A 24,775-nucleotide genomic window follows, 5' to 3' on the forward strand; every position below is an offset into this window, starting at 1 on the left:
AAAACTTACTCACATTCCTCCATTATTTGCTGTTTGAAGAAACTCCCAAAGTTTAGCGAAAATGGGAAAACGCTCGTAGCAGGGTAAGGTGGCTCCGGACAGCCATTTCCTGCGGGGTCCGCTGTTTATTTAAGTCCTGTTTCTCCAGGTAATAGAAAAAAAATTGTATGAAGCCCACATAGGGATTGGGGCCTCTCTTTAGTCCACCTTGTCAGTTAACAATCTTTCTACTCCCTGCCTGATTCTCCTCCATCCATTGATAATAGAAAACATCTAGAAATACTGTACATTGGCCCATATCCCATTAACTTTTTCTCCAGAGCTTTCTCCTAGGTGACATTTTGACATCTTGTTGTAAATAAAAGGTTTTTTAAACCACTAGCAAGCTATAAAATACAATGATTTTGGTAGTACTTTTTCATTTACTTTTTCATCTACTTTTTGGTACTTTTTCAGTTTTAAAGTGCTGAAAACTTATTTGAACATGAAGGTGAAAAATGATCTCCTAGCAGAAAACTCTGGAGAAAAAGTTGTATAAGGGCCACTGAGTGACCAAAAAATTAGAGACCTCCTGATCACAGCCAATATTCTTCTTGGCATGGACTCAACAAGCTGCCGATACCGCTGCTGAGAAATGTTGGCCCATGCTGACGTAATGGCATCTCTGAGTTGGGTAAGATTGGATGGTGGCGTTTCCAAGCTTTGAAGTGATATTTCGACTTTGTCCGACAAATGCTCAATAGAATTGAGGACAGGGGACTGAGCTGGTCATGAAAGCAGGTTAAACTCTGGCTGATGTTTCTCAAACCAATTTGAGAGTGATCGAGCATGGTGGCAAGGGCCCACAACAGGTGTCTTTTTTCCTATTTTTCTGTCATGCCAAAGGCACTCTTGATGGTCTCCTGCTGCTAAAGCCCATCCTTTGCTAAGTCCGTCTTGTGCATTGGGATATGCTTTGTGATGGACCTGCATTGATTTCAGCTGTAATTTGTCGTGTTGTTGCCCTTCTGTTGCTGCGGACTATGTGCGCTACTCGCCTTTCACCTTTCTTGTTCACCAGCCTTTATCGACCAGAATAGTCCTTCTCGCTTGAAGTTTTTTTTCTCAACTGATACTCTCTAAACACCCGAGATACTCTTGGGCAAGAAACTCCCAAAAGAGCAGTCGTTTCATAAATGCTAGCACCAGCTTTTCCTGCACTGATGATCAATCATCATCCCTCGTTCAAAGTCACTGAAATCTTTTGTTTTTCCCATTTTTGACATTTACTTAGGTGATTACTACATAGTCGGAAGTTGAGTGGATTAAACAACTCTGCCGGCCACAAGGGCCAATCGGCTGCAATGAAATGGAAGCATTCGGTAACACCGTTCACGTGAAGAAACCTCTCATGTCGCATCTGAGATCGGCAACCACCATGCTCAGATACAACTCGATAGGGGAGCGCTAGCAAATTGGGACGCTCATTCGGATTCTGCTGTATTGAAATTTCCGATCGCAAATCCGAATTTCTGATTGAAATACGGAAATCCGAATTCAGTGGAAATCTTATTTAGCGCAACTTGGTTATTTTAGCCCAGTCACTGAACTCGGAAGCCTTGAACCAATCACCCTTTTGCTGACGCTACTGTTTTTCTGCGGCCTCAAGTGTGACCCTACCCTGAATTACAGAATTAGTTTTGCAGGTCTGATATATGTGTATGTTTCCAGTTCCCAGTAGAATAACTATAGCCTCTGCCACCACTGCAGTGGCAGGGGTGCCCAGGAGCTGAGGGAAGGGGAGGGATGGCATGCCAGAGGCAGTCCTGGGTAGGGTCCTGTCAGGGCCGGCCCGCTCATGAGGCGGGGTGAAACATTTGCCTCAGGCGGCAAACTTCTAGGGGCGGCACCCGTCCGGGGGGGGGCGGGGGGCAGCCGCCGAGCCGGAGCGGTAGCGGGCAGGTCGGGGGTATTGGGCCTAGCGGTGGGGAGGGGGGTCGCCTGGGTCCCCCGATCTGCGCTCCCCTCCAGCTGTAATTAGGAAGCAGCCGCTTACAGATCGTAAGAGGCAACGGGCGGGGAGGACTCACCTTTTCCGCGTTCCAGCGAGCGCTCCACTGATGTCACTTCCTGCATCTCCGCCCACTGTATTGTAAGTGGATGGCGATGCAGGAAGTGATGTCAGTGGAGCGCACAATGGAACGCGGATAAGGTGAGTCCTCCCCGCCCGTGCCTTTTACGATCTGCAAGCGGCTGCTTCCTAATTACAGCTGGAAGGGAGCGCAGATCGGGGGACCCAGGCGAGGGAGGTGGGGGGTCCGACCCCCCTCCCCACCGCTAGGCCCAATACCCCCGACCTGCCCGCTACCCCTCCGGCTCGGCGGCCGCCCCCCCCCGCACCCACGGACAGGCGGGGCTATAGCAATTTTCTCCTAAATTTGCCTCAGGCGGCAAAAAGTCTAGGGCCGGGCCTGGGTCCTGTACCTAATGTCATGTAGAATGCGCAGTGATTACCTGCTCCTGGCGATCGTTGCATCTCCTCCTCTTCCTGGTTAGTTAGCAAGTGCTGTGCAGCCAGCCAATTGCCATGCAGACTGCAGGGCACTTGCTAACTAACCAGGAAGTGGAGGAGATGCGTCGAGGAGCAGGTAATCGCTGTGCATTCTGCATAATGACATTAGGTACAAGACCGGAGCCCCCCTTGCTTCCGACCTGCCATTGATATATCTTTGGGTTGGTTTTTTTTTCGGGGGGGGGGGGGGGGGGGGAATGGGGGATTGGCCAGCTATAGTTATGCCTCTGACAGTTCCCCTTTCAGCACAGGTGAATGTGGACTGATCATGCCGATTTCCAGCTGAGTCAATAGAGGCGGCTACTGGTTTATTAACCAGTTTCTCGCTAATTGATTAGCTGCTACTGCGTTTGATTAGGTGAGTTCTAAACCCATGGCAATTTGCATGTAAATTCAGATTTGAGATTTCTCTCTAATCATCGTCTGAGCTGATCCTTCCCGTGAAAAGGCCGCTCTTCTCCGCAAAGCGCGGTGCTCTCACGCTCGTCATTTTCATCCAGGAAATCACAGAGGAAATACGGAATAAAATAATAGTTGTAATCATAGCATCTGTCGGGACATTTCAGCTCCATTCAGCGCTCTGCAGATTGGCGCCAGATGACACCAGTGCCGGCAGCAGGGCGTGTAATTAGCTGTGAGAGGTTACAGATGCGGCTCTCGCCGTACGCACGGAGGAGTGTCGCCCAGCATCCGGCGCTCGCACCAGATAATGAGACACCCAGCAGCAAAAAACAGACGACCCTACATAGAAAAACGATCACACTTCCGGAGGAGCTCCAGAGTAATAAAAATAGCTCAGTGCAGAAAATGTTATTTTTTAAAAAAAGGGGTTCCAGGTGAGTTAGTATGAATTGTGGCTGCCATATCTGCTCCCCCCCCCCCTTCACCCAACATCATATTCTGTCCAATACCCTGACCAGTGATCACTGGATCACCAGGCCTGCTTTATGCCTGGTACACACAATGCAATTTCCCAGCAGTTTGGGTAGAATGGATCAATAATTTCCAACAGGTCCACTCTGATTTTCGAATGTTTTTCTGATCAATTTTCCGATCAATTCTATAAAAAGAAAATTGATTCAACCCATCAATGCGGGAAAAACTTTCCAGGATTTTGCAGTTGAAAAAAATACTAAAAAGTAGATCTGTATTGTCAGTCTCGGCGCTCCCCCCTGCCTCCTGCATAGCTCCGGTGCCGCCTGCGTCCCTTCCCTCCAATCAGCGGGGAGGGAAGGGATGCGGGCGGGGACCGGAGCTATGCAGGAGGCGGGGGAGCGGCAGACTGACAGTACAGAGATAAACACAGCCCGCTGTGACACACTGCATGTCGGCAGCTCGGCTGTGATTTATGGAGGATAGCAGAGCGCAGGGGGGCTTAGGGGGGATCTGGATAGCAACAGAGGCTGGGCTGTATAGGCAGACCCAGCCTCTGTATGTGGATTGCATTGTCAGAACCCCACCTCGGGTTCTCTTTAATGAGCGGCAGCACTACAGAGCCCAGATCTATAAACACTGTCACACATGGATGGGAGCTGCCAGCACACATGGGCACCACAGAGGCCCACAGCCTGAAACGCCTTAGGCAGAGAATTTGCCGAGCGGAAGCAGCCGCCAGGTGTGGGGCGGTCTCGTGGGTACTGTATCAGGCACGCAGTTAGCTCTGTTTGACATGGAACATGTGGGATGACGTATGATGTCATGTCACATGATCTGTTTATCCTTCTGCCCTCACTTCCTGCACATGTGTCTACTCCAGAGGGGACTGTAACCTGAACTGTGTATCCTGTTAGCAATGCTTCTATAATTCATTGGAGGATTATCATTGTGGGTTTATTAATTAATGTAATGCACCATAGCTCCCAACTGTCCCTCTTTTGGAGGGACAGTCCTTCTTTGGGAGCCCTGTCCCTCTGTCCCTCTTTCCTCCTCATTTGTCCCTCTTTCAAAACTTTGTCCCACTTTCTGTGTAAATACAGTGGTGTGAAAAACTATTTGCCCCCTTCCTGATTTCTTATTATTTTGCATGTTTGTCACACTTCAATGTTTCTGCTCATCAAAAACTATTTGTCAATAAAACAATAACTATTAGTCAAAGATAACCTAATTGAACACAAAATGCAGTTTTAAATGATGGTTTTTATTATTTAGTGAGAAAAAAAAAACTCCAAATCTACATGGCCCTGTGTGAAAAAGTGATTGCCCCCCCTTGTTAAAAAATACCTTAAAGGTGGTTTATTACACCTGAGTTCAATTTCTGTAGCCACCCCCAGGCCTGATTACTGACACACCTGTTTCAATCAAGAAATCACTTAAATAGGAGCTATCTGAGACAGAGAAGTAGACCAAAAGCACCTCAAAAGCTAGACATCATGCCAAGATCCAAAGAAATTCAGGAACAATTGAGAACAAAAGTACTGTAATTGAGATCTATCAGTCTGGTAAAGGTTATAAAGCCATTTCTAAAGCTTTGGGACTCCAGGGAACCACAGTGAGAGCCATTATCCACAAATGGCAAACACATGGAACAGTGATGAAACTTCCCAGGAGTGGCCGGCCAACCAATATTACCCCAAGAGCGCAAAGAAAACTCATCCGAGAGGCCACAAAAGACCCCAGGACAGCATCTAAAGAACTGCAGGCCTCACTTGCCTCAATTAAGGTCAGTGTTCACGACTCCACCATAAGAAAGAGACTGGGCAAAAATGGTCTGCATGGAAGATATCCAAGGCGCAAACCACTTTTAAGCAAAAAGAACATTAAGGCTCATCTCAATTTTGCTAAAAAAAACATCTCAATGATTGCCAAGACTTTTGGGAAAATACCTTGTGGACCGACGAGACAAAAGTTGAACTTTTTGGAAGTTGCGTGTCCCGTTACATCTGGCGTAGAAGTAACACAGCATTTCAGCAGAAAAACATCATACCAACAGTAAAATATGGTGGTGGTAGTGTGATGGTCTGGGGTTGTTTTGCTGCTTCAGGATCTGGAAGGCTTGCTGTGATAGATGGAACCATGAATTCTACTGTCTACCAAAAAATCCTGAAGGAGAATGTCCGGCCATCTGTTCGTCAACTCAAGCTGAAGCGATCTTGGGTGCTGCAGCAGGACAATGACCCAAAACACACCAGCAAATTCACCTCTGAATGGCTGAAGAAAAACAAAATGAAGACTTTGGAGAGGCCTAGTCAAAGTCCTGACCTGAATCCTATTGAGATGCTGTGGCATGACCTTAAAAAGGCGGTTCATGCTAGAAAACCCTCAAATAAATCTGAATTGCAAATTCAGCAAAGATGAGTGGGCCAAAATTCCTCCAGAGCGCTGTAAAAGACTCGTTGCAAGTTATCGCAAATGCTTGATTGCAGTTATTGCTGCTAAGGGTGGCCCAACCAGTTATTAGGTTCAGGGGGCAATTTCTTTTTCACACAGCTCCATGTAGGTTTTGAGGTTTTTTTCTCACTAAATAATAAAAACCATAATTTAAGACTGCATTTTGTGTTCAATTATGTTAACGGTTTTTGATGAGCAGAAACATTTAAGTGTGACAAACATGCAAAAGAATAAGAAATCAGGAAGGGGGCAAATAGTTTTTCACACCACTGTATATGTATTTCTCTACTGAAAAATGTGTTTAATTGCCTCTGAACTTTATTCCCATCTTTTAAGTCGATATATTTCTTATTTTCAAATGTTAATAGGAAGGAAAATGAACCAGGATAGAAAGGACCAGTGTGGTTTGAATTAAAAAAACAAACATATTTTTCTTATGAAATCTTCATGGTATGTGTGACTAGGGGCGTGATGGGGCGTGATCAGGGGTGCGGCAGGGGGGTGGCTTAAGTGTCCCTCTTTCTCATCTCAAAAAGTTGGTAGGTATGAATGCACTGTAATGCACTTTATTAGCATCTAGTTTTATTTATTCATTCGATTAAAGGAGCAGTATTGTGAAGAATTGTATAATTTAAAATACATAGGTATGCATATATATAAGAGGTTTATCTGCCCCTTTTTCCTATGTCCCTGTCACTAGGAATGCTCATTCGGATTTTGAAGGATTGAAATTTCCGCATTTCCAATCGCAAATCCAGAAATCCGATTTACCGCAACTCGGTAATTTTAGCCCACTCGCAGAACTCGGAAGCGTTGTGCCAATCAAAGAATTTTTCTGCAAAATTGTAATCTTAGACCTCAAGACTGATTTTCTGTTTTTCCAATTTCCAGTTTTTGATTTTCGTTTTTCCGATTTTTACATTTTTTTTCCCTGCATTCTCCGATGCAAAAAATGACCAACAAAATACTCCTTGAAAATCGTATTTCAGAAAAATGGAAAATTATAGTAGGTCACTTATAGGAGGTAGTAAAAGTCTGTCAGATCTGACAAGTTTTGGACTAGTCTATTTCCTTATGGGGGATTCTATGTATACTTTACAAAGCACTTTATGTAAACGATCTGTACAAAGATGCACACTGGCCTGACTCCATCCTTCCTATAACCCTTTCTTTTGCAAATGAGGAAATTCCTGAGAATACCCCATGAGGAGCATGGCCCTACCACCCCTGGCTATATATTTTTTTACTGCATTCAAAGAGTAAAAAATATCCATGAGGCAACCTAACTAATATTAAAGGACTACATACTAAATGTTCATTCTTCCCAGACAAAAATACTCTACAGTATAAATTACCTTTTTTCTTATGTTGCTGTCACTTACAGTAAGTAGTACAAAAACTGACAGATCTGACAGATTTTGGACTAGTCCATCTCCTCTTGGGAGGTTCCCAGTATTACAGTACCTTTATTCTTTGTAAAACCACTCACTGGGAAGGATCTATACAAAGATGTCAGCCAGATTCCCTACTCGCCGTACACTATCTTGGCAGTTGGACTGTGCAACTGCAATTCCGTGAGTGCTTTTGTAACTAAAGAGATAGCTGAAAATCCTCCATGAGGAAATGCACATGTCCAAAATCTGACAGATGTGTCAGATTTACAATTCCTATTGTAATTGAGAGAAACCTAGGAGAAAAATAATTTACAGTGCATATGACACTTGGAGAAATCCACATTTATATGTATCTATTCTTATATTTTACAATTTTTGTTATTTTTATTTTTTGCAATAGTTGCCCTTTAAGAAGAGAAAAGGTCACGAGAGAGGTCACCATGCTACACTCCAGTGACATGCCATTCTATAGCATAAATATGGTAATGTAACAGGTGACAAGACTTAAAAGCTTTGCTGGAGACAGGTAGCAATAAAGTTGAGTGTATAATTATTGTTTATATCACTATCGTGTTACCGTTATGCAGATATGCAGACAGCGAGCTTTTAACATTGAAGCACCATTCCAGTTAGTGGGGGGGGGGAAGGGGGAGGGGGTGCCTGGCACTTCCATTGTGTACACTAGATGGCAGTAGTGAATACAGAGAGCGATAGGCAAAAAAGGGGGGATATCCCGCTACACCAAGGGTGGGTATAAAACTTTTCTTCCTTTATTAGCACATCAGTGGACACACAAAAGCTCTGAAGGGCTCCTTAAAGGGACACTTAAGTCAAACAAAAAAAAATGAGTTTTACTCACCTGAGGTTTCCAATAGCCCCCTGCAGCTGTCCGGTGCCCTCGCCGTCTCCCTCCGATCCTCCTGGCCCCGCCGGCAGCCACTTCCTGTTTCGGTGACAGGAGCTGACAGGCTGGGGACGCGAGTGATTCTTTGCGTTCCTGGCCACAATAGCGCCATCTATGCTGCTATAGCATATATCATATACCATATAGCAGCATAGAGGGTGCTAATGTGTCTGGGAATGCGAAGAATCACTCGCATTCCCAGCCTGTTGGCTCCTGTCACCGAAACAGGAAGTGGCTGCTGGCGGGGCCAGGAGGATCGGAGGGAGACGGCGAGGGCACCGGACAGCTGCAGCGGGCTATTGGAAACCCCAGGTGAGTAAAACTAATTTTTTTTGTTTGACTTAAGTGTCCCTTTAATCATAGTCAGCATGTACAAATTCAACACAGGTTTAAATAGTCGGGTGCCCGCCCACATTGGGCATGGCTACCCCTCTTAAAGTGACATATACATTATCACATATAAAATGGCAGAGCCAATATACAAAAGTCAAAAAGTTAAAAACCAATGATGACATGGTCACACATCAAGATAAATAAACAGCTTGACAACAGACATTGGCCTCAATTCACTAAGATCATGCTGGAGATAATAAGGCAAGAGATAACTTGCCACCACACAGTGAGAGAGTTATCTTATCTCTTCATTCCTTAAGTTACCTCCTCTGTAGTTAATTTACCTCCTCTGTAGTTATTTTCACACGCAGTTAATTAACAGCCTGTCTTTAACTCTGGAGTTATTTTAAGGATTGGAGAGTTAACTTAAAGACAGAAGAGTTAACTTTAGGTTTGCCTGAGGTAAAATGTTTCCTGAATACTACATGCCTCATCACCATGGTGATCACTCTAGAAACGTTATTAAAGACAGGAGATAAGCTTAGTGAATTGAGGCCATTGAGATGTATGTTAAGATAGCAATAGACATTATATATTACATTAAATGGTATAGCATCAAAACAGGGAAGAAAGGGCAAAAAAGGAAAAGGGGGAGGGAGGGAGGGAGGGAGGGAGGGGAAGGGGGAGGAAAAAAAAAGAGAGCGTTTCCTGCATGCAGATTCGCATAGACAACACAAGTGGATGGGGCTGTTTCCACTTGTGCGGGATTCTGTGCGGTTTCTTGTGCAGAAAAAAATTTGCACGGCAGAGCCATCAGAATTCACATGCCGCACACCACGCACGCAAGCGTTTTCCCGGCGTTTCCGCGTGCGTTTCCGCTTGAAACCCCATGTCAATGCTTGCCAGCATTGACATGGTTAAAATTGCGTCGTGCAAACCGCGAGCGATTCCGTGTGAAAGTCCGCATAGAAGCGGCAAGGAAACCGCAACCGCGTGCGGATTCGTTGCCGCGGTTTTCCCGTCTAAATCGTGCCACGCTAGTGGAAACGGGCCCTTCATCTTTTGCATCTTACAATATGTTATACATTTTATTCATCATTTTACTTTTGTCGCTGTAATTACCCAATCTGTATTTTGTCACCAACTTTGTATTTTGGTGTATACCTTTTGTCTGCATATTATTCACCACATGTTTGTTTCTTACTTTGTACAGCGCCACTGAATATGTTTGCACTTTATAAATCAATAATAATAATTCTTCTAATATTCCTCGGGACTCAGCACAGGGTGGCTGTCACACTCATCTCCTGGACACTCCAGTATTGTTCACAGTTCTGTCAGTCAGGTCAGTTTACCAGCCTGTCCTGTAGTACCATAGACCTAGTGTAATGTCCTACCATATTATTATGTACTAGCCGACCCGCGTCGTAGCATACGCCGCATCTTCTATCTATCTAGTAGAGTACGTGCCTCAACCTTGAAGCAAGAAGAATAAAGGTGGGTACACACATCAGATAAAAGTCTTTGGAAAATCAAAGATCACAGACCAATTTTACCCCCTTCCGTGTAGTATGAGAGCCACTCTCTACACAGTCTATTCTATGGAGCTGAACTCCCCATCAGACAGAAATCTTTGCAAGATGCTGTACACAGAGATGCAGTACACATGCAACAGATCAGTATCTGCAAAAGATCTGTTCCTGCAAAATACATTCTTAGTCTATATCTGCAGATCTCATACACACCTTGTTTAACGGACTTCATCTGCAGATCAGATCCACCAGGATGGATCTTTGGATCTGCAGATGATTGTCTGATCTGCAGATGAATATCCGTCAAACAAGGTGTGCATTATGCTGGGCATACATGGTATGTTTTCTACCGTGTTATAGAGCCGCTGGCTCGATTCCCGCTCGTCCCCGCGGGCGCCCGGATCGATTCCCGCTCGAGTCGTCCCCGCGAGCGCTTTCTTATTTTCCACTCGTTTCTTCTTTTGTCCTGCCCGCCGGTATCAAGCGCAGCAGAATCGATCCGGCAGGGTATCGGACACGGCTCGATTACATGGTAGAAAACATACCGTGTATGCCCAGCATAAGATCTGCAGATATCATAGACTATAAATGCATTTTGCAGAAACTGATTTTTTTGCAGGAACAGATCTTTTGCAGATACTGATCTGTTGCATGTGTACAGCATCTGTGTGTGCAGCATCTTGCAAAAAATTTTATCTGATGGGGAGTTCAGCTCAATAGAATAAACTGTGTAGGTATGGCTCTCATACTACATGGAAGGGGATAACATTGGTCTGTGATCTTTCATTTTCCAAAGACTTTTATCTGATGTGTGTACCCACCTTTAGGCTTTCCATTAGAAAATGTATGCGTGCTCAAACACCAAGTTTAACCCTAGCAAGTCTGGCTTTCCAAATCTGGCCTAATTGGCTATTCATGAGGCAATGCTCATGCAAATATGCATTTGCTTTCGCATGCCAAACTATGCAGGGTCATAAAACTAATACCACAAAGTGGTCCCCCTGCAGGAATTAGTTCATGCTACATTAGCACTATCCAGGAGCGCCACTGGGAGGCTTTCCAATACCCCCTTTTTATACAACCCGGGGGAACCACGGGGTCCCAGGCTCTCTCACTGCCTGATAACCACAGCGGCATCCCCCGGAGGGGGAGGCTAGGTGCCGCAGGCGCCCCCCCAAGCATGGCCAGTGCCGGGGAGAGCTGTCCGCACCCACCTCCCAATATTAAAAACAGGCACTTACTTTAACATCCATTGTGTTCTGCTTCATGCGCACTAACTTGGGCCCCCCACATGAGAAAGGAGTGAAGCATGGGTCACCCCGAGCTTTAGAGCTCAGGGCTGGCTCACGTACAACACTCCAGGGGGGGACAGGCGCAGACAACTCACTGCAGGGCTCACACCACTGGAGCAAGCCATTCACAACCTGCCTCCAAAGGATACAACTGCAAAAAATGCTTTCCATGCTCAAACACCAAGTTTAACTCTAGCAAGTCTGGCTTTCCAAATCTGGCCTAATTTGTTATTCATGAGGCAATGCTCATGCAAATATGCATTTGCTTTTGCATGCCAAACTATGCAGGGTCAAAAAACCAATACTGCAAAGCGGTTGCCCTGCGGGAATATGTTCATGGTACATTAGCACTATCCAGAAGCGCCACGGGGAGGATTCCCAATGCCACTCTTTTTATACAACCAGGGGGGACCGCGGGGTCCCAGGCTCTCTCACTGCCTGGGAACCACAGCAGCACCCCAGAGGGGGAGGCTGGGTGGCGCAGCCGACCCCCCTAAGTGTGGCCAGCGCCAGGGAAAGCCGTCCGCACCCACCTCCCAATATTAAAAACAGGCACTTACCTTAACGTCCACTGCGTTCTGCTACATGCGCATTAATTTTCTCATGGAAAGCATTTTTTGCAGTTTGTATCCTTTGGAGGCAGGTGGTGGATGGCTTGCTCCGGTGGTGTGAGCCCTGGAGTTAGTTGTCTGCGCTTGTCTTCAACCCCCCCCCCCCCCCCCCCCCCGAGTGCTGTATGTGAGCCAGCCCTGAGCTCTAAAGCTCGGGGTGAACTATGCTTCACTCCTTTCTCATGTGGTGCCCCAAGTTAATGCGCATGTAGCAGAACACAATGGACGTTAAGGTAAGTGCCTGTTTTTAATATTGGGAGGTTGGTGCGGATGGCTCTCCCCGGCGCTGACCACGCTTGGGGGGGTCGCCTGCGCCACCCAGCCTCCCCCTCCGGGGTGCTGCTGTGGTTCCCAGGCAGTGAGAGTGCCTGGGACCCCGCGGTCCCCCGGTTGTATAAAAAGGGGGCATTAGGAATCCTCCCTGTGGCGCTCCTGGATAGTGCTAATGTAGCATGTAGCAGTGTTGCTTGCGAATTTTCAGTTTAAGTCATTTTCGCATCGAAAATCCAGTTTTCGGCGAATTTTCACGCAAATCTTCAGAAATATTTGCGTTTTCGAAAATTCATTGTATGCAGATGCATATGCCCTTATGCAGAAAAATGTCCACAATAATCCGCATGGAAATTAAGTCTATGCAGACGTTTATATGGAAAAATGTCCGCAATAAAGCACAAGAAACTTCTCTGAATGCAGACGCTAATGCCCTTATGCGGAAAATGTCCGCAATAATATGCAAGTAACGCAAAAATGACTGGCATTAGGCGAAAATTAACGCGAAAAAATTAGATGGAATATTTGCCTGTCAAAACGAAATTAGGTGAAAATTCTGTAAACATTTTCGCTCATCACTGGCATGCAGCAGGGCGACCGCTTTATTGGTTTTTTGACCCTGCATATAGTTTGGAATGCAAAAGCAAATTTGCGTGAGCATTGCCTCATGAATAGCCAATTAGGCCAGATTTGCAAAGCCAGACTTGCTAGGGTAGGCCTCTTTTCCACGGACAGTTGATAGGCAGTAAAATGCCTCTCAAACTCTTACAACTGCTCACTACTGCCTGGTAACAGCTTGCTGCTGCCTGGTAACAGCTTGCTGCCGCCTGGTAACAGCTTGCTGCCGCCTGGTAACAGCTTGCTGCCGCCTGGTAACTGCTTGCTGCCGCCTGGTAACTGCTTGCTGCCGCCTGGTAACTGCTTGCTGCCGCCTGGTAACTGCTTGCTGCCGCCTGGTAACTGCTTACTGCCGCCTGGTAACTGCTTACTGCTGCCTGGTAACTGCTTACTGCTGCCTGGTAACAGCTTGCTGCTGCCTGGTAACTGCTTACTGCTGCCTGGTAACTGCTTACTGCTGCCTGGTAACTGCTTACTGCTGCCTGGTAACTGCTTGCTGAGCACATAGCTCAACAGTCCGTGGAAAAGAGGCCTTAAACTTGGTGTTTGATCACGCATACATTTTCTCATGCAAAGTACTTCTTCTTCTTGCTTAAAGGTTGAGGCACTTACTCTATTATATATATAGATAGATGTCTATAGCACTGACATCTGCAGCGCACATTACAGAGTACATAGTCATGTCACTGACTGGCCTCAGAGGAGCTCACACTCTAATCCTACCATAGTCATAGTCTAATGTTCTACCATATTATTATTATGTATTTATATAGCACTGACATCTTCTGCAGCACATTACACAGTACATAGTCATGTCACTGACTGTCCTCAGAGGAGCTCACAATTTAATCCCTGAATCTGGAGATTACAGTGTAGAAGCAACTATGACCATGCAGGCTCGATGGTAGATAGCAGGTCCTCCGCTGTATGGGTGCACACTTATGCAATAATCATTGGACGATAACAACCGTTTAAACGGACCATCGTTGTGTGTGGCCACCAATTGATCTTGTTGGATCGGATCATTAACAAAACCCGAACATGATCAATTGCTTTTTTTGGGGTGGGGGGGGGGGGGGGCGCATTTGGGCAGCTCAGCCTCTGTTGGTGTTGGACCTTGTCCCGGCCCTGCTTCTGTGTGAGGTTAGGGTTGGGTTAACCAGTTCAGCCTATCTGGACGAACTTACCGTATATACTCGCAAGCAAGCCGACCCGCATGTAAGCCGACCCCCCCACTTTTACCCCAAAAAACAGGAAAAAATGATTGACCCTCATGTAAGCCGGGGGTAGGAAACGCTGGCCGCGTGATCCCCCCAGTATGTCCCAGTATAGCTAGTATAGTGCCCAGTATAGGTAGGTAGTGCTCAGTATAGCTAGTAAAATGCCCCAGTATAGCTAGTATAGTGCTCAGTATAGCTAGTATAGTGCTCAGTATAGCCAGTATAGTGCCCAGTATAGCCAGTACAGTGCCCAGTATAGCCAGTATAGTGCCCAGTATAGCCAGTATAGTGCTCAGTATAGCTAGTATAGTGCTCAGTATAGCTAGTATAGTGCTCAGTATAGCCAGTATAGTGCCCAGTATAGCCAGTATAGTGCTCAGTATAGCTAGTGAAGTGCCCCAGTTTAGCTAGTATAGTGCTCAGTATAGCTAGTATAGTGCCCCATTATAGCTAGTATAGTGCCCCATTATAGCTAGTATAGTGCCCCATTATAGCTAGTATAGTGCCCCATTATAGCTAGTATAGTGCCCCATTATAGCTTGTATAGTGCCCCAGTATAGCTAGCATAGTGCCCCATATAGCTAGCATAGTGCCCCAGTATGGGTGGGTAGGTGGGTGGGTAGGTGCTGTCCCTCCCCGCTCCCCCGCGGCCGCCGCTGCTATTACCTTAGGCGGCGCCGCTTCCTCTATCCCCGTCCTTCTCCGGTAACTCATTCACAGCAGCGCGCCTCTCGCTGCTGTGATGACGAGGAAACCATAGAGAGCGGCTTCCTGTAGCGGCGATGTCGTTACTATGGGAACCGCTCTCTATGGACGGGGATAGAGGAAGCGGCTAAGGTAATAGCAGCGGCGGCCGCGGGGGGGAGCGGGGAGGGACAGCACCTATACACCCACCTACCCACCCATGACTCGCAAGCAAGCCGACCCCCCAACTTTTGGCCCACTTTTGGGGGGTCAAAAATTCGGCTTGCTTGCGAGTATATACAGTACTCGTCCAGATAGGCTCTGCTGCTGCCGCCGCATGGTGCGCGCTCTTGTGCGCACTTGCGCCGCCTGCCGCTAGCCCCCGATCAGTGAATGGGAATATAATTCCCATTATAAGTCCCCTGGAGAAATACCGACGCTTTCTATTCAGAGAGCGCGGTATTTCTGCCCCCAAGAGACTTCACCTTCTTCGAGATCGTTCGCATCCAGGGCTTTTTTGACTGTGGCCATCTTGTGGCCAAATAGTAAACTGCACCCACATACATTTTTTTTATTAAACAATTCTATTATTTTACATGTAAAAATAGCTGTTTCCCTCCCACACCAAAAATTACCCAAATACATTTTTTATTTAAAAAAGAAATAAAAAAAAATACAATAAAAAAAAAAACAAAAACAACAAATAGTTACCCAAGGGTCTGAACTTTTTAAATATGCATGTCAAGAAAGTATGTTATTATATTATTTTAAATTATAAGCTTATAAATAGTGATGAACGCAAATTGAAAAAATGCACCTTTATTTCTAAATAAAATATCGGCGCCATAAATTGTGATAGGGACATCGTTTAAAAAGTGTAATAACCGGGACAGATGGGCAAATAAAATACAAGAGTTTTAATTGCGGTAGCATATATTAATTTCAAACTATAATGGCCAAAAACTGAGAAATAATGATTTTTTTTCATTTCTTTCTTAATTTTCCTGTTAAAATGGATTTAGAAAGAAATAATTCTTAGCAAAATGTACCACCCAAAGAAAGCCTAAATGGTGGTGGAAAAAACAAGATATAGATAAATTAATTGTGTGAGTTATGATATGACAAGTGGTACTTTACTGTCTACCGAAACCTTTACTATTGTAGCGTGGGTTATTAATCAGCGTTTCTGTTAGTAGTGCGCATTACCATAGCAAGGTCACACTACTTGGCTACCCCAGCTCATGCTAATAGTGTAACTAGCGGTACACAGTAAGGGTAATATTGCAGTGCCATGTCTGTTCACAGCAATGTTACCGCAAGTTCATGCATCAAGCCTACACAGAGGAGATACAGATACACACAAGAGCAGTGGTGTAACTAGACTTCATGGGGCCGCTCAGCAAAACTGTGATGCCCCTCCTCCCCCAATGTTCCCGCCCCTTCCCCTTGCCATCTACCGGTGACCCTCACGGCCTGGGGGTCCTCCTCACAAGATTTTAGCTATGTTTGGAATGTTTCATTTGCGGAGGTATGAATCTGTAAGAATCCCTGCAGTCTGACAGGCTAACAGTGTAATATTGAAGCAGAGTTACATGAAAAGCCTGTCAGGTGTCAAGCACACAATTACAAATGTTTAGGTTGCAAACATTGGGGACTCATGATACTGCACTGGTGCCCTTCACAGCATTAGTGCCCATCTCACAATGGTCATAAAACAAATCTGGTCATCATGATCTTCACACCCATAACAAGTGTAACCACAAAAATGCCCGATCTGTATAGTCTCCCCTAGTTACGCCCCCCCCCCCCCCTCCCCAGTGTTGCTCAGGCTCTGAGGTGCCCAGTCACAGAAGCAAGACACAATTTGTGTACCGTGTCTGGTGAATGGAGAGAAGGGGACGCATCCAGCTTCCATTTACATAAAAGAGACTCGAGTGTTTAAATCCCGCTAACCAGGCTGCATTATGAGGGTATTATCCGCTTACAGGAGGACTCCTTGGAGTCATTCTGTGTTACATCTGGCAGCATAACCTATTAACAGACATAATTCCCCACTTCTTAATAGCCTATAGTGACTGTAATTATAGCCCTGACTGTACACTCAGCACTGTGACACTTCTGTTACCAGCACTTGTAGCGCGTTACAGAATGACATCTCTACATGCATTCATCGCTGCTACTGAGAGCAAAGAGGGCCCGTCACAGAGGAACACTGCGACGCTTCCAGTATCGGCACTTGTAGTGTGTTACAGGATGACATCACTACATGCATTCATCGCTCCTACTGAGAGCAAAGAGGGCCTGTCACAGAGGAACACTGCGACGCTTCCAGTATCGGCACTTGTAGTGTGTTACAGGATGACATCACTACATGCATTCATCGCTGCTACTGAGAGCAAAGAGGGCCCGTCACAGAGGAACACTGCGACGCTTCCAGTATCGGCACTTGTAGTGTGTTACAGGATGACATCTCTACATGCATTCATCGCTGCTACTGAGAGCAAAGAGGGCCCGTCACAGAGGAACACTGCGACGCTTCCAGTATCGGCACTTGTAGTGTGTTACAGAATGACATCTCTACATGCATTCATCGCTGCTACTGAGAGCAAAGAGGGCCTGTCACAGAGGAACACTGCGACGCTTCCAGTATCGGCACTTGTAGTGTGTTACAGGATGACATCACTACATGCATTCATCGCTGCTACTGAGAGCAAAGAGGGCCTGTCACAGAGGAACACTGCGACGCTTCCAGTATCGGCACTTGTAGTGTGTTACAGGATGACATCTCTACATGCATTCATCGCTGCTACTGAGAGCAAAGAGGGCCTGTCACAGAGGAACACTGCGACGCTTCCAGTATCGGCACTTGTAGTGTGTTACAGGATGACATCACGACATGCATTCATCGCTGCTACTGAGAGCAAAGAGGGCCTGTCACAGAGGAACACTGCGACGCTTCCAGTATCGGCACTTGTAGTGTGTTACAGGATGACATCACTACATGCATTCATCGCTCCTACTGAGAGCAAAGAGGGCCTGTCACAGAGGAACACTGCGACGCTTCCAGTATCGGCACTTGTAGTGTGTTACAGGATGACATCACTACATGCATTCATCGCTCCTACTGAGAGCAAAGAGGGCCTGTCACAGAGGAACACTGCGACGCTTCCAGTATCGGCACTTGTAGTGTGTTACAGGATGACATCACTACATGCATTCATCGCTCCTACTGAGAGCAAAGAGGGCCTGTCACAGAGGAACACTGCGACGCTTCCAGTATCGGCACTTGTAGTGTGTTACAGGATGACATCACTACATGCATTCATCGCTCCTACTGAGAGCAAAGAGGGCCTGTCACAGAGGAACACTGCGACGCTTCCAGTATCGGCACTTGTAGTGTGTTACAGGATGACATCACTACATGCATTCATCGCTCCTACTGAGAGCAAAGAGGGCCTGTCACAGAGGAACACTGCGACGCTTCCAGTATCGGCACTTGTAGTGTGTTACAGGATGACATCTCTACATGCATTCATCGCTCCTACTGAGAGCAAAGAGGGCCTGTCACAGAGGAACACTGCGACGCTTCCAGTATCGGCACTTATAGTGTGTTACAGGATGACATCACTACATGCATTCATCGCTCCTACTGAGAGCAAAGAGGGCCTGTCACAGAGGAACACTGCGACGCTTCCAGTATCGGCACTTGTAGTGTGTTACAGGATGACATCACTACATGCATTCATCGCTGCTACTGAGAGCAAAGAGGGCCTGTCACAGAGGAACACTGCGACGCTTCCAGTATCGGCACTTGTAGGGCTTGATTCACTAAATGGAGCTAACTGTTAGCACGGCTTTTCACGCGTTCTAGCACGTTTTCGTGTGAAAAAAAAAACGTTTTTGCACGATAAACGGTTATTGCGCGCAAAAATTATTTGCGTTAATGCGATTGTTTTGTGCGTTAACATTCATGCTCATGCGATAACGCGAATTTATCACAAACTTGACCGAAAATTTCGAGTTAACACGTGAATGCGAATTTTTACGCACGATAACTGTTATCATGCGAAATTTCGCACGAAGCACTTTTCACAGCGTGCTAACAGTAAGCACCGTTTTTTGAATCAAGCCCGTAGTGTGTTAAAGGATGACATAACTACATGTATTCGTCGCTGCTACTGAGAGCAAAGAGGGCCTGTCAGTGACAGATCTGTCATGTTACCGAGGCATCACCTGACTGTACACTCAGCACTGCGACACTTCCAGTATCAGCACTTGTAGCGTGACACAGAGGGACATCATTAACTACCATTATTCCTCGCTGCTACTGAGAGTAAAGAGGACCTGTTACAGAGGAGCATGGCCATGTTTCTGGGGCATCAACTCAGAACGATTAGCAAGATTACATTTTTTGGCTATACAGAAAAGTCAATCAGTAGTGGTGTAAAATTCTGACCAGTTTTTCAGAAGATTGAATGGTGCAGGGTAGGTTGTCAGTTTTCTTGATTTATAGACACAAGCAGGGGCGTTCCTACCAGGGGGGTGTGGCGCACCGGGTGACCAACAGCGAGGGGGTGTCGCCGCCACGACCCCCCACAGCAGCAGAGCAGGAGGGGGAAGCAGCACTAGAAGGAGGGGCAGTGGGGACAGCAGCATCCTCAATGCTGCCCACTGTGCTTCCTGAATGATTAGCGGAAGCACAGTGGGTGGCATTCAGGCGGAGACCTGTGACAACATGATGCTGCGCTCAAAGGGGGGTGTCTTATAATACCAAGCACCGGCAGTGTCAAATGCCCTAGGTACGCCACTGCACACAAGCAATTTTTTTCAAAGTTTTTGATCATTTTTTTTCATGGATGAGGAAAAAACTAACATATGCGCGATACATTGGTCAAATGATCAAGACATTTCATTTTGTTTGGTACCTGTGACGTTACCGTTCCAATGAGTCAGCACCGTTGCATTGTAGTCACCTGATCTATTTGGTGTGCTATATATATGGTCATTATGTCAGTTTTAAGTGTGGAGGACATGCTTTAACAGCTTGAGAAAGGGCAGATTGCCCGAAACAGCGGAGCTGTCGCTGGTTGCTTGATCTTCTGGATTTTATGATATTTTGATACTAATAAAAGAGTTTATTTATTGAAGACGGTGCTGACTCATTGGAACGGTTACTTGAGAGGACACCTGTAGTGCACAGGTGACTGGAGTGGAGAGCACGTCTGAATCTTTCCTCGGTCCACCATAGGTGCTTGCTACATACTGCTTTGTACCTGTGACGTTGTACATGGCAGAGAGCATCTGGCAGTACTTCTCCAGCAGGGTACTGAGGGACAGGTTTTCTGAACTGGAATACCGGAGGAGCATCTGCAAACAAGAAAAGAAAATATTGTTATTAGTTGAAACCCGGTGATGTTAAAGAGACACTGAAGCGAAAAAAAAATTATGATATTATGATTTGTATGTGTAGTACAGCTAAGAAATAAAACATTAAGATCAGATACATCAGTCTAATTGTTTCCAGTACAGGAAGAGTTGAGAAACTCCAGTTGTTATCTCTATGCAAACAAGCCATTAAGCTCTCCGACTAAGTTAGTCATGGAGAGGGCTGTTATCTGACTTTTATTATCTCAACTGTAAATGAACTGTTATCATTTTGAATGCTGAGTGTTGTGTAATCTGCACATATTATAGAATAATGCAATGTTAGAAAAAACACTATATACCTGAAAATAAAAGTATGAGAATATTTTCTTTGCTGCTAATCTTCTAGTAATTATTCATAGTACACAACCAATTCATTATATCATATTTTTTTTTTCGCTTTAGTGTCTCTTTAAGTCCCCCAAACTAAAAATAAAAAGTTCAAGTTCATTGGGTATGCAAACTTAGCATGTACTAGCACTGGTAAATAACATATCATAAATAGGGACGGCAATGCTTAGAAGAACTCATGGAGAAGCATGTGATCAGTTTGATCAGCTGATGGATTTGTAAGGCTGTAAATTTTGCTGATCATGATCAGGTGTTAAACCAGGAAGTCATCACAGCAAATCAGAACCTTACAAACCTATCAGCTGATCAAACTGATCACATGCTTCTCCGTGAGTTCTCCTAGGCATTGCCCTACCTAAAAACACTGCTGATTTTTTATTAATAGATCAATAGTAAAAAGGACAAGACTTTCTTTTTCTAGTTTGCATACACAAAGTTTGCATAGTGGCCTATGCAGAGAAGTCACATCATTTGACGTGAAAACACTTGAAAAAAGCTTTCCTCCTTCACCTGATACCGCCTCATCAATAAATGCACAAACAGCTATAGGGGAAAATATACAAGCTGTACACTGACTACTTTGTGTCATATCAGAGTGTCATCTCTTCAGTGTTGTCACATGAAAAGATATAATAAAATATTTACAAATATGTAAGGGCTGTAAATGTCCCCAACCAACCATACAAAAGTGTGCATGAAAAAAGGGTGCCGTGAAAAAAGGGCCGGCTGCATAACTAAATGGCTCTGGTGGACAACAAAAGTTGATAACGATAAACATCGTTTTTGAAACTTGGTTAACGATAAATGCCGTTGTTGAAACAGACGGGAAATAATAACGAAAAGATATTAACGTTAAAAATCGTTACGTAATTCAACAATACAGCTTAACCCACCCCTACTCTCACACAGAACCCTCCCCTGATGGCGCCTAACCCTAACCACCCACCTGGTTGTGCCTAACCTTAACCACCCGCCCAGTGGTGCCTAACCCTAACCCCCCCGAGTGGTACCTAACCCTAACAACCCCCCCTGGTGGTGCCTAACCTTAACCCCCCCGGTGGTGCCAAACCCTAACCCCCCCCAGTGGTGCCTAACCCTACCAACCCCCCCTGGTGGTTCCTAACCCTAACCCCCCAAGTGGTGCCTAACCCTAACAACCCCCCTGGTGGTGCCTAACCTTAATCCCCCCGGGTGGTGCCAAACCCTAACCCCCCAGTGGTGCTTAACCCTACCAACCCCCCCTGGTGGTTCCTAACCCTAACCCCCCGAGTGGTGCCAAACCCTAACCCCCCAGTGGTGCCTAACCCTAACAACCCCCCCTGGTGGTTCCTAACCCTAACCCCCCGAGTGGTGCCTAACCCTAACAACCCCCCCTAGTGGTTCCTAACCCTAACCCCCCCGTGGTGCCTAACCCTAACAACCCCCCCTGGTGGTGCCTAACCTTAACCACCCGCCCAGTGGTGCCTAACCCTAACCCCCCCAGTGGTGCCTAACCCTAACAACCCCCCCTTGGTGGTTCCTAACCCTAACCCTCCGAGTGGTGCCTAACCTTAACCACTCCCTCTGCAGAAACACCCTTTTCCACATAGAAAGGATAAAATATTTGCTAACGTAAAATCTGTACACATAAACAAAATACTATGATAAAAACTATACCGTTGCAAGCTTCTAAAACGATAACATACTTAAAAAACTATAATGTTCTCATGTTAATAATATTTATCTCGACGCCCTTTTTTCTGCTTTTTTCGCCGTATTAACGATAATTGCATTAAAGTCTATGGCGGTCGCCCTTTTCGTCCACCCTAAGCCGGCGCTCTTTTTTCCTGCTACCTTATCAAAATGTTTGTATGCAAACAAAATGATAGCTACAGGTTACATAAGGCTGCATTTACTAATATAGCATAGACCTGCATTCAGTCAAATAACATAATGATGCTATATCAATTCTGTTATTTCCTGATGTGCGTATCACGGCTTTCTGTCACTTCCTCAGAGGCCAGAGTGAATCATATCATCCCTTTATTTATTTTTAATTGCTATTACATTTTTAAAGTGAACCACAGACGAAGCATCCTCATGCATTTTACCATATATACCAGTGGGAACATTAGAGAAAACACCTACCCTGCTCTCTGTTTCATCCTTCACTGCTCAGCCTGCTTTTTATCAGCCCTGATAAAATCCCCGACTGAGCATTCAGTCTGGCTTTGCTCAGGAATCATTATAACTGAGTCTGTCTTCTGTGATGTCTCTTTAAGCCCAAGGCTGCCCCCTTCTGGCTCTGCTCAGGAATCATTATAGCGGAGTTATAGCAAAGCCAGACTGAATGCAAGGTGGTCGGCTATAATATTTGTACATCCCAATCTCTGGTATCTCTCCACTGTATTGTAGTTAGTATCCCAGTGCAGGGAAGAGCAAGCAAAGTTTTCAAGTTCGGTCTAACCGCAAATCAGCCCCATCTTGCTTAAAAAGAACCCGAGGCAGTTCCATGGGGGGCAGATGGGACATGCCTCTGTGTCCTCCCACCACCGCTCTCTGCCCCCCCCCCATCCCCGATCCGCGCTATAGCTACATTATTTGTCGCCATCTCAGGGGTAAACACAGGGGAGAGGGATTCCCCAGTGCTGGGCCGAAATTACGCATTAGCGTAATTACGCATCGTAATTCACTACAAATGCACCGTAAGCGTTACGTGTAAGGTTACGGTATTACGCGTAATTAATTACGCGTAGACCGTAGGTTACGTTATTACGCGTAACAAATTACGCGTAAGACAGTAAACTCTTATTGAAATTACACAGTCTGCCGTAATCGCGTAATATTACGCTCCCGTATAATATAAAAAAGCCGCCGACTTTAAGGGTTAATAGCAAAGCCCCCTTAAGTGCTAAGAGCCTCAAATTTGGAGAATATATTAAGGAGATCAGAAGGAATAAGAGGAAAATTTTTTTTTTCAAAAAGACCTTATAGTTTTTGAGAAAATCGATGTTAAAGAGAACCAGAGATGAAGCAACCTCATGTATTTTACCTTATAAATCAGTGGGAACATGACAGTAAACACCTAATCTGCTCTTTGTTACATTGTTCTCTGTTTAATTTGCCTGTTATCACCTCTAAGATAAGAATCCCGACTAAGCAGTCGGTCTGGCTTTGCTACAGAATAATTATAGCTGAGACTGTGTTCTTTGCTGTCTTCAAGTCCAAGCCTGCCCCCTGCTGGCTTTGCTCAGGAATCATTATAGCTGAGTCATTATAGCAAAGCCAGAATCAATGCTCAGTCCGGGATTCTTATCTCAGCTAGATAACAGACACTTTTAGCAGTGAGGATGGAACAGAGAGCATGGTAAATGTTTTCTCTAATGTTCCCACTGATTTCTATGGTAAAATACACAAGGGTGCTTCGTCTCTGGTTCACTTTAAAGTTTCAAAGGAAAAATATATACATTTAAAATCCTGCCGACTTTAACGGTTAATAGCAAAGCCTGCTTAAAATTTAGGAACACCAAATTCCCAGGGTATATTAAGGGGATCAGTGGGAATAAGAGGAAAATTTTTTTTTCAAAAAGACCTTATAGTTTTTGAGAAAATCGATTTTTAAGTTTCAAGGGCAAAAATGTCTTTTAAATGCGGAAAATGTCCGTTTTTTTTGCACAGGTAACAATAGTGTTTTATTTTCATAGATTCCCCCAAGTGGGAAGAGTTTTACTTACTTCGTTCTGAGTGTGGGAAATATTAAAAAAAAACGACGTGGGGTCCCCCCTCCCAGACCTCTTTAACCCCTTGTCCCCCATGCAGACTGGGATAGCCAGAATGCGGAGCACCGGCCGCGTGGGGCTCCGCACCCTGACTATACCAGCCCACATGGTCCATGGATTGGGGAGTCTCGGAAGGGGAGGGGCAGCCAAGCTTTCCCCTCCTCCTCCGAGCCCTTGTCCAATCCAAGGACAAGGGGCTCTTCTCCACCTCCGATGGGTGGTGGAGGTGGAGGCCGCGATTTCCTGGGGGGGGGGGTTCATGGTGGCATCTGGGAGTCCCCTTTAAAAAGGGGTCCCCCAGATGCCCACCCCCCCTCCCAGGAGAAATGAGTATAGGGGTACTTGTAAATAAACACACAAACACTTAGAAAAAGTATTTTAATTGAACAAAAAACATAACCACGAAAAAAGTCCTTTAATATTCTTAATTAACTATTAATACTTACCTGTCCCTTTAAAAGCCAGTTCCCACGCAATATCCTCGGAAATTGGCTAATCAGTTACAA

The 24,775-nt window shown here is 45.5% G+C and overlaps 1 protein-coding gene across 1 annotated transcript in view; it reads right to left on the reverse strand.

Moving 5' to 3' along the window:
• The window catches only part of CRHR2 (corticotropin releasing hormone receptor 2), a 325,322-nt gene extending 305,241 nt beyond the window's left edge, over positions 1–20,081 (reverse strand). The window contains exon 1 of the mRNA XM_068238507.1: positions 20,010–20,081. Coding sequence (XP_068094608.1) covers positions 20,010–20,037 — 28 coding nt within the window. The 5' untranslated portion in view covers positions 20,038–20,081. The remainder of the gene's footprint in view (positions 1–20,009) is intronic.
• Between the last annotated feature and the right edge of the window lie 4,694 nt (positions 20,082–24,775).

The sequence above is a fragment of the Hyperolius riggenbachi genome, chromosome 5, assembly GCF_040937935.1.
Source record: "Hyperolius riggenbachi isolate aHypRig1 chromosome 5, aHypRig1.pri, whole genome shotgun sequence".
In the NCBI taxonomy this organism is placed as follows: domain Eukaryota; kingdom Metazoa; phylum Chordata; class Amphibia; order Anura; family Hyperoliidae; genus Hyperolius; species Hyperolius riggenbachi.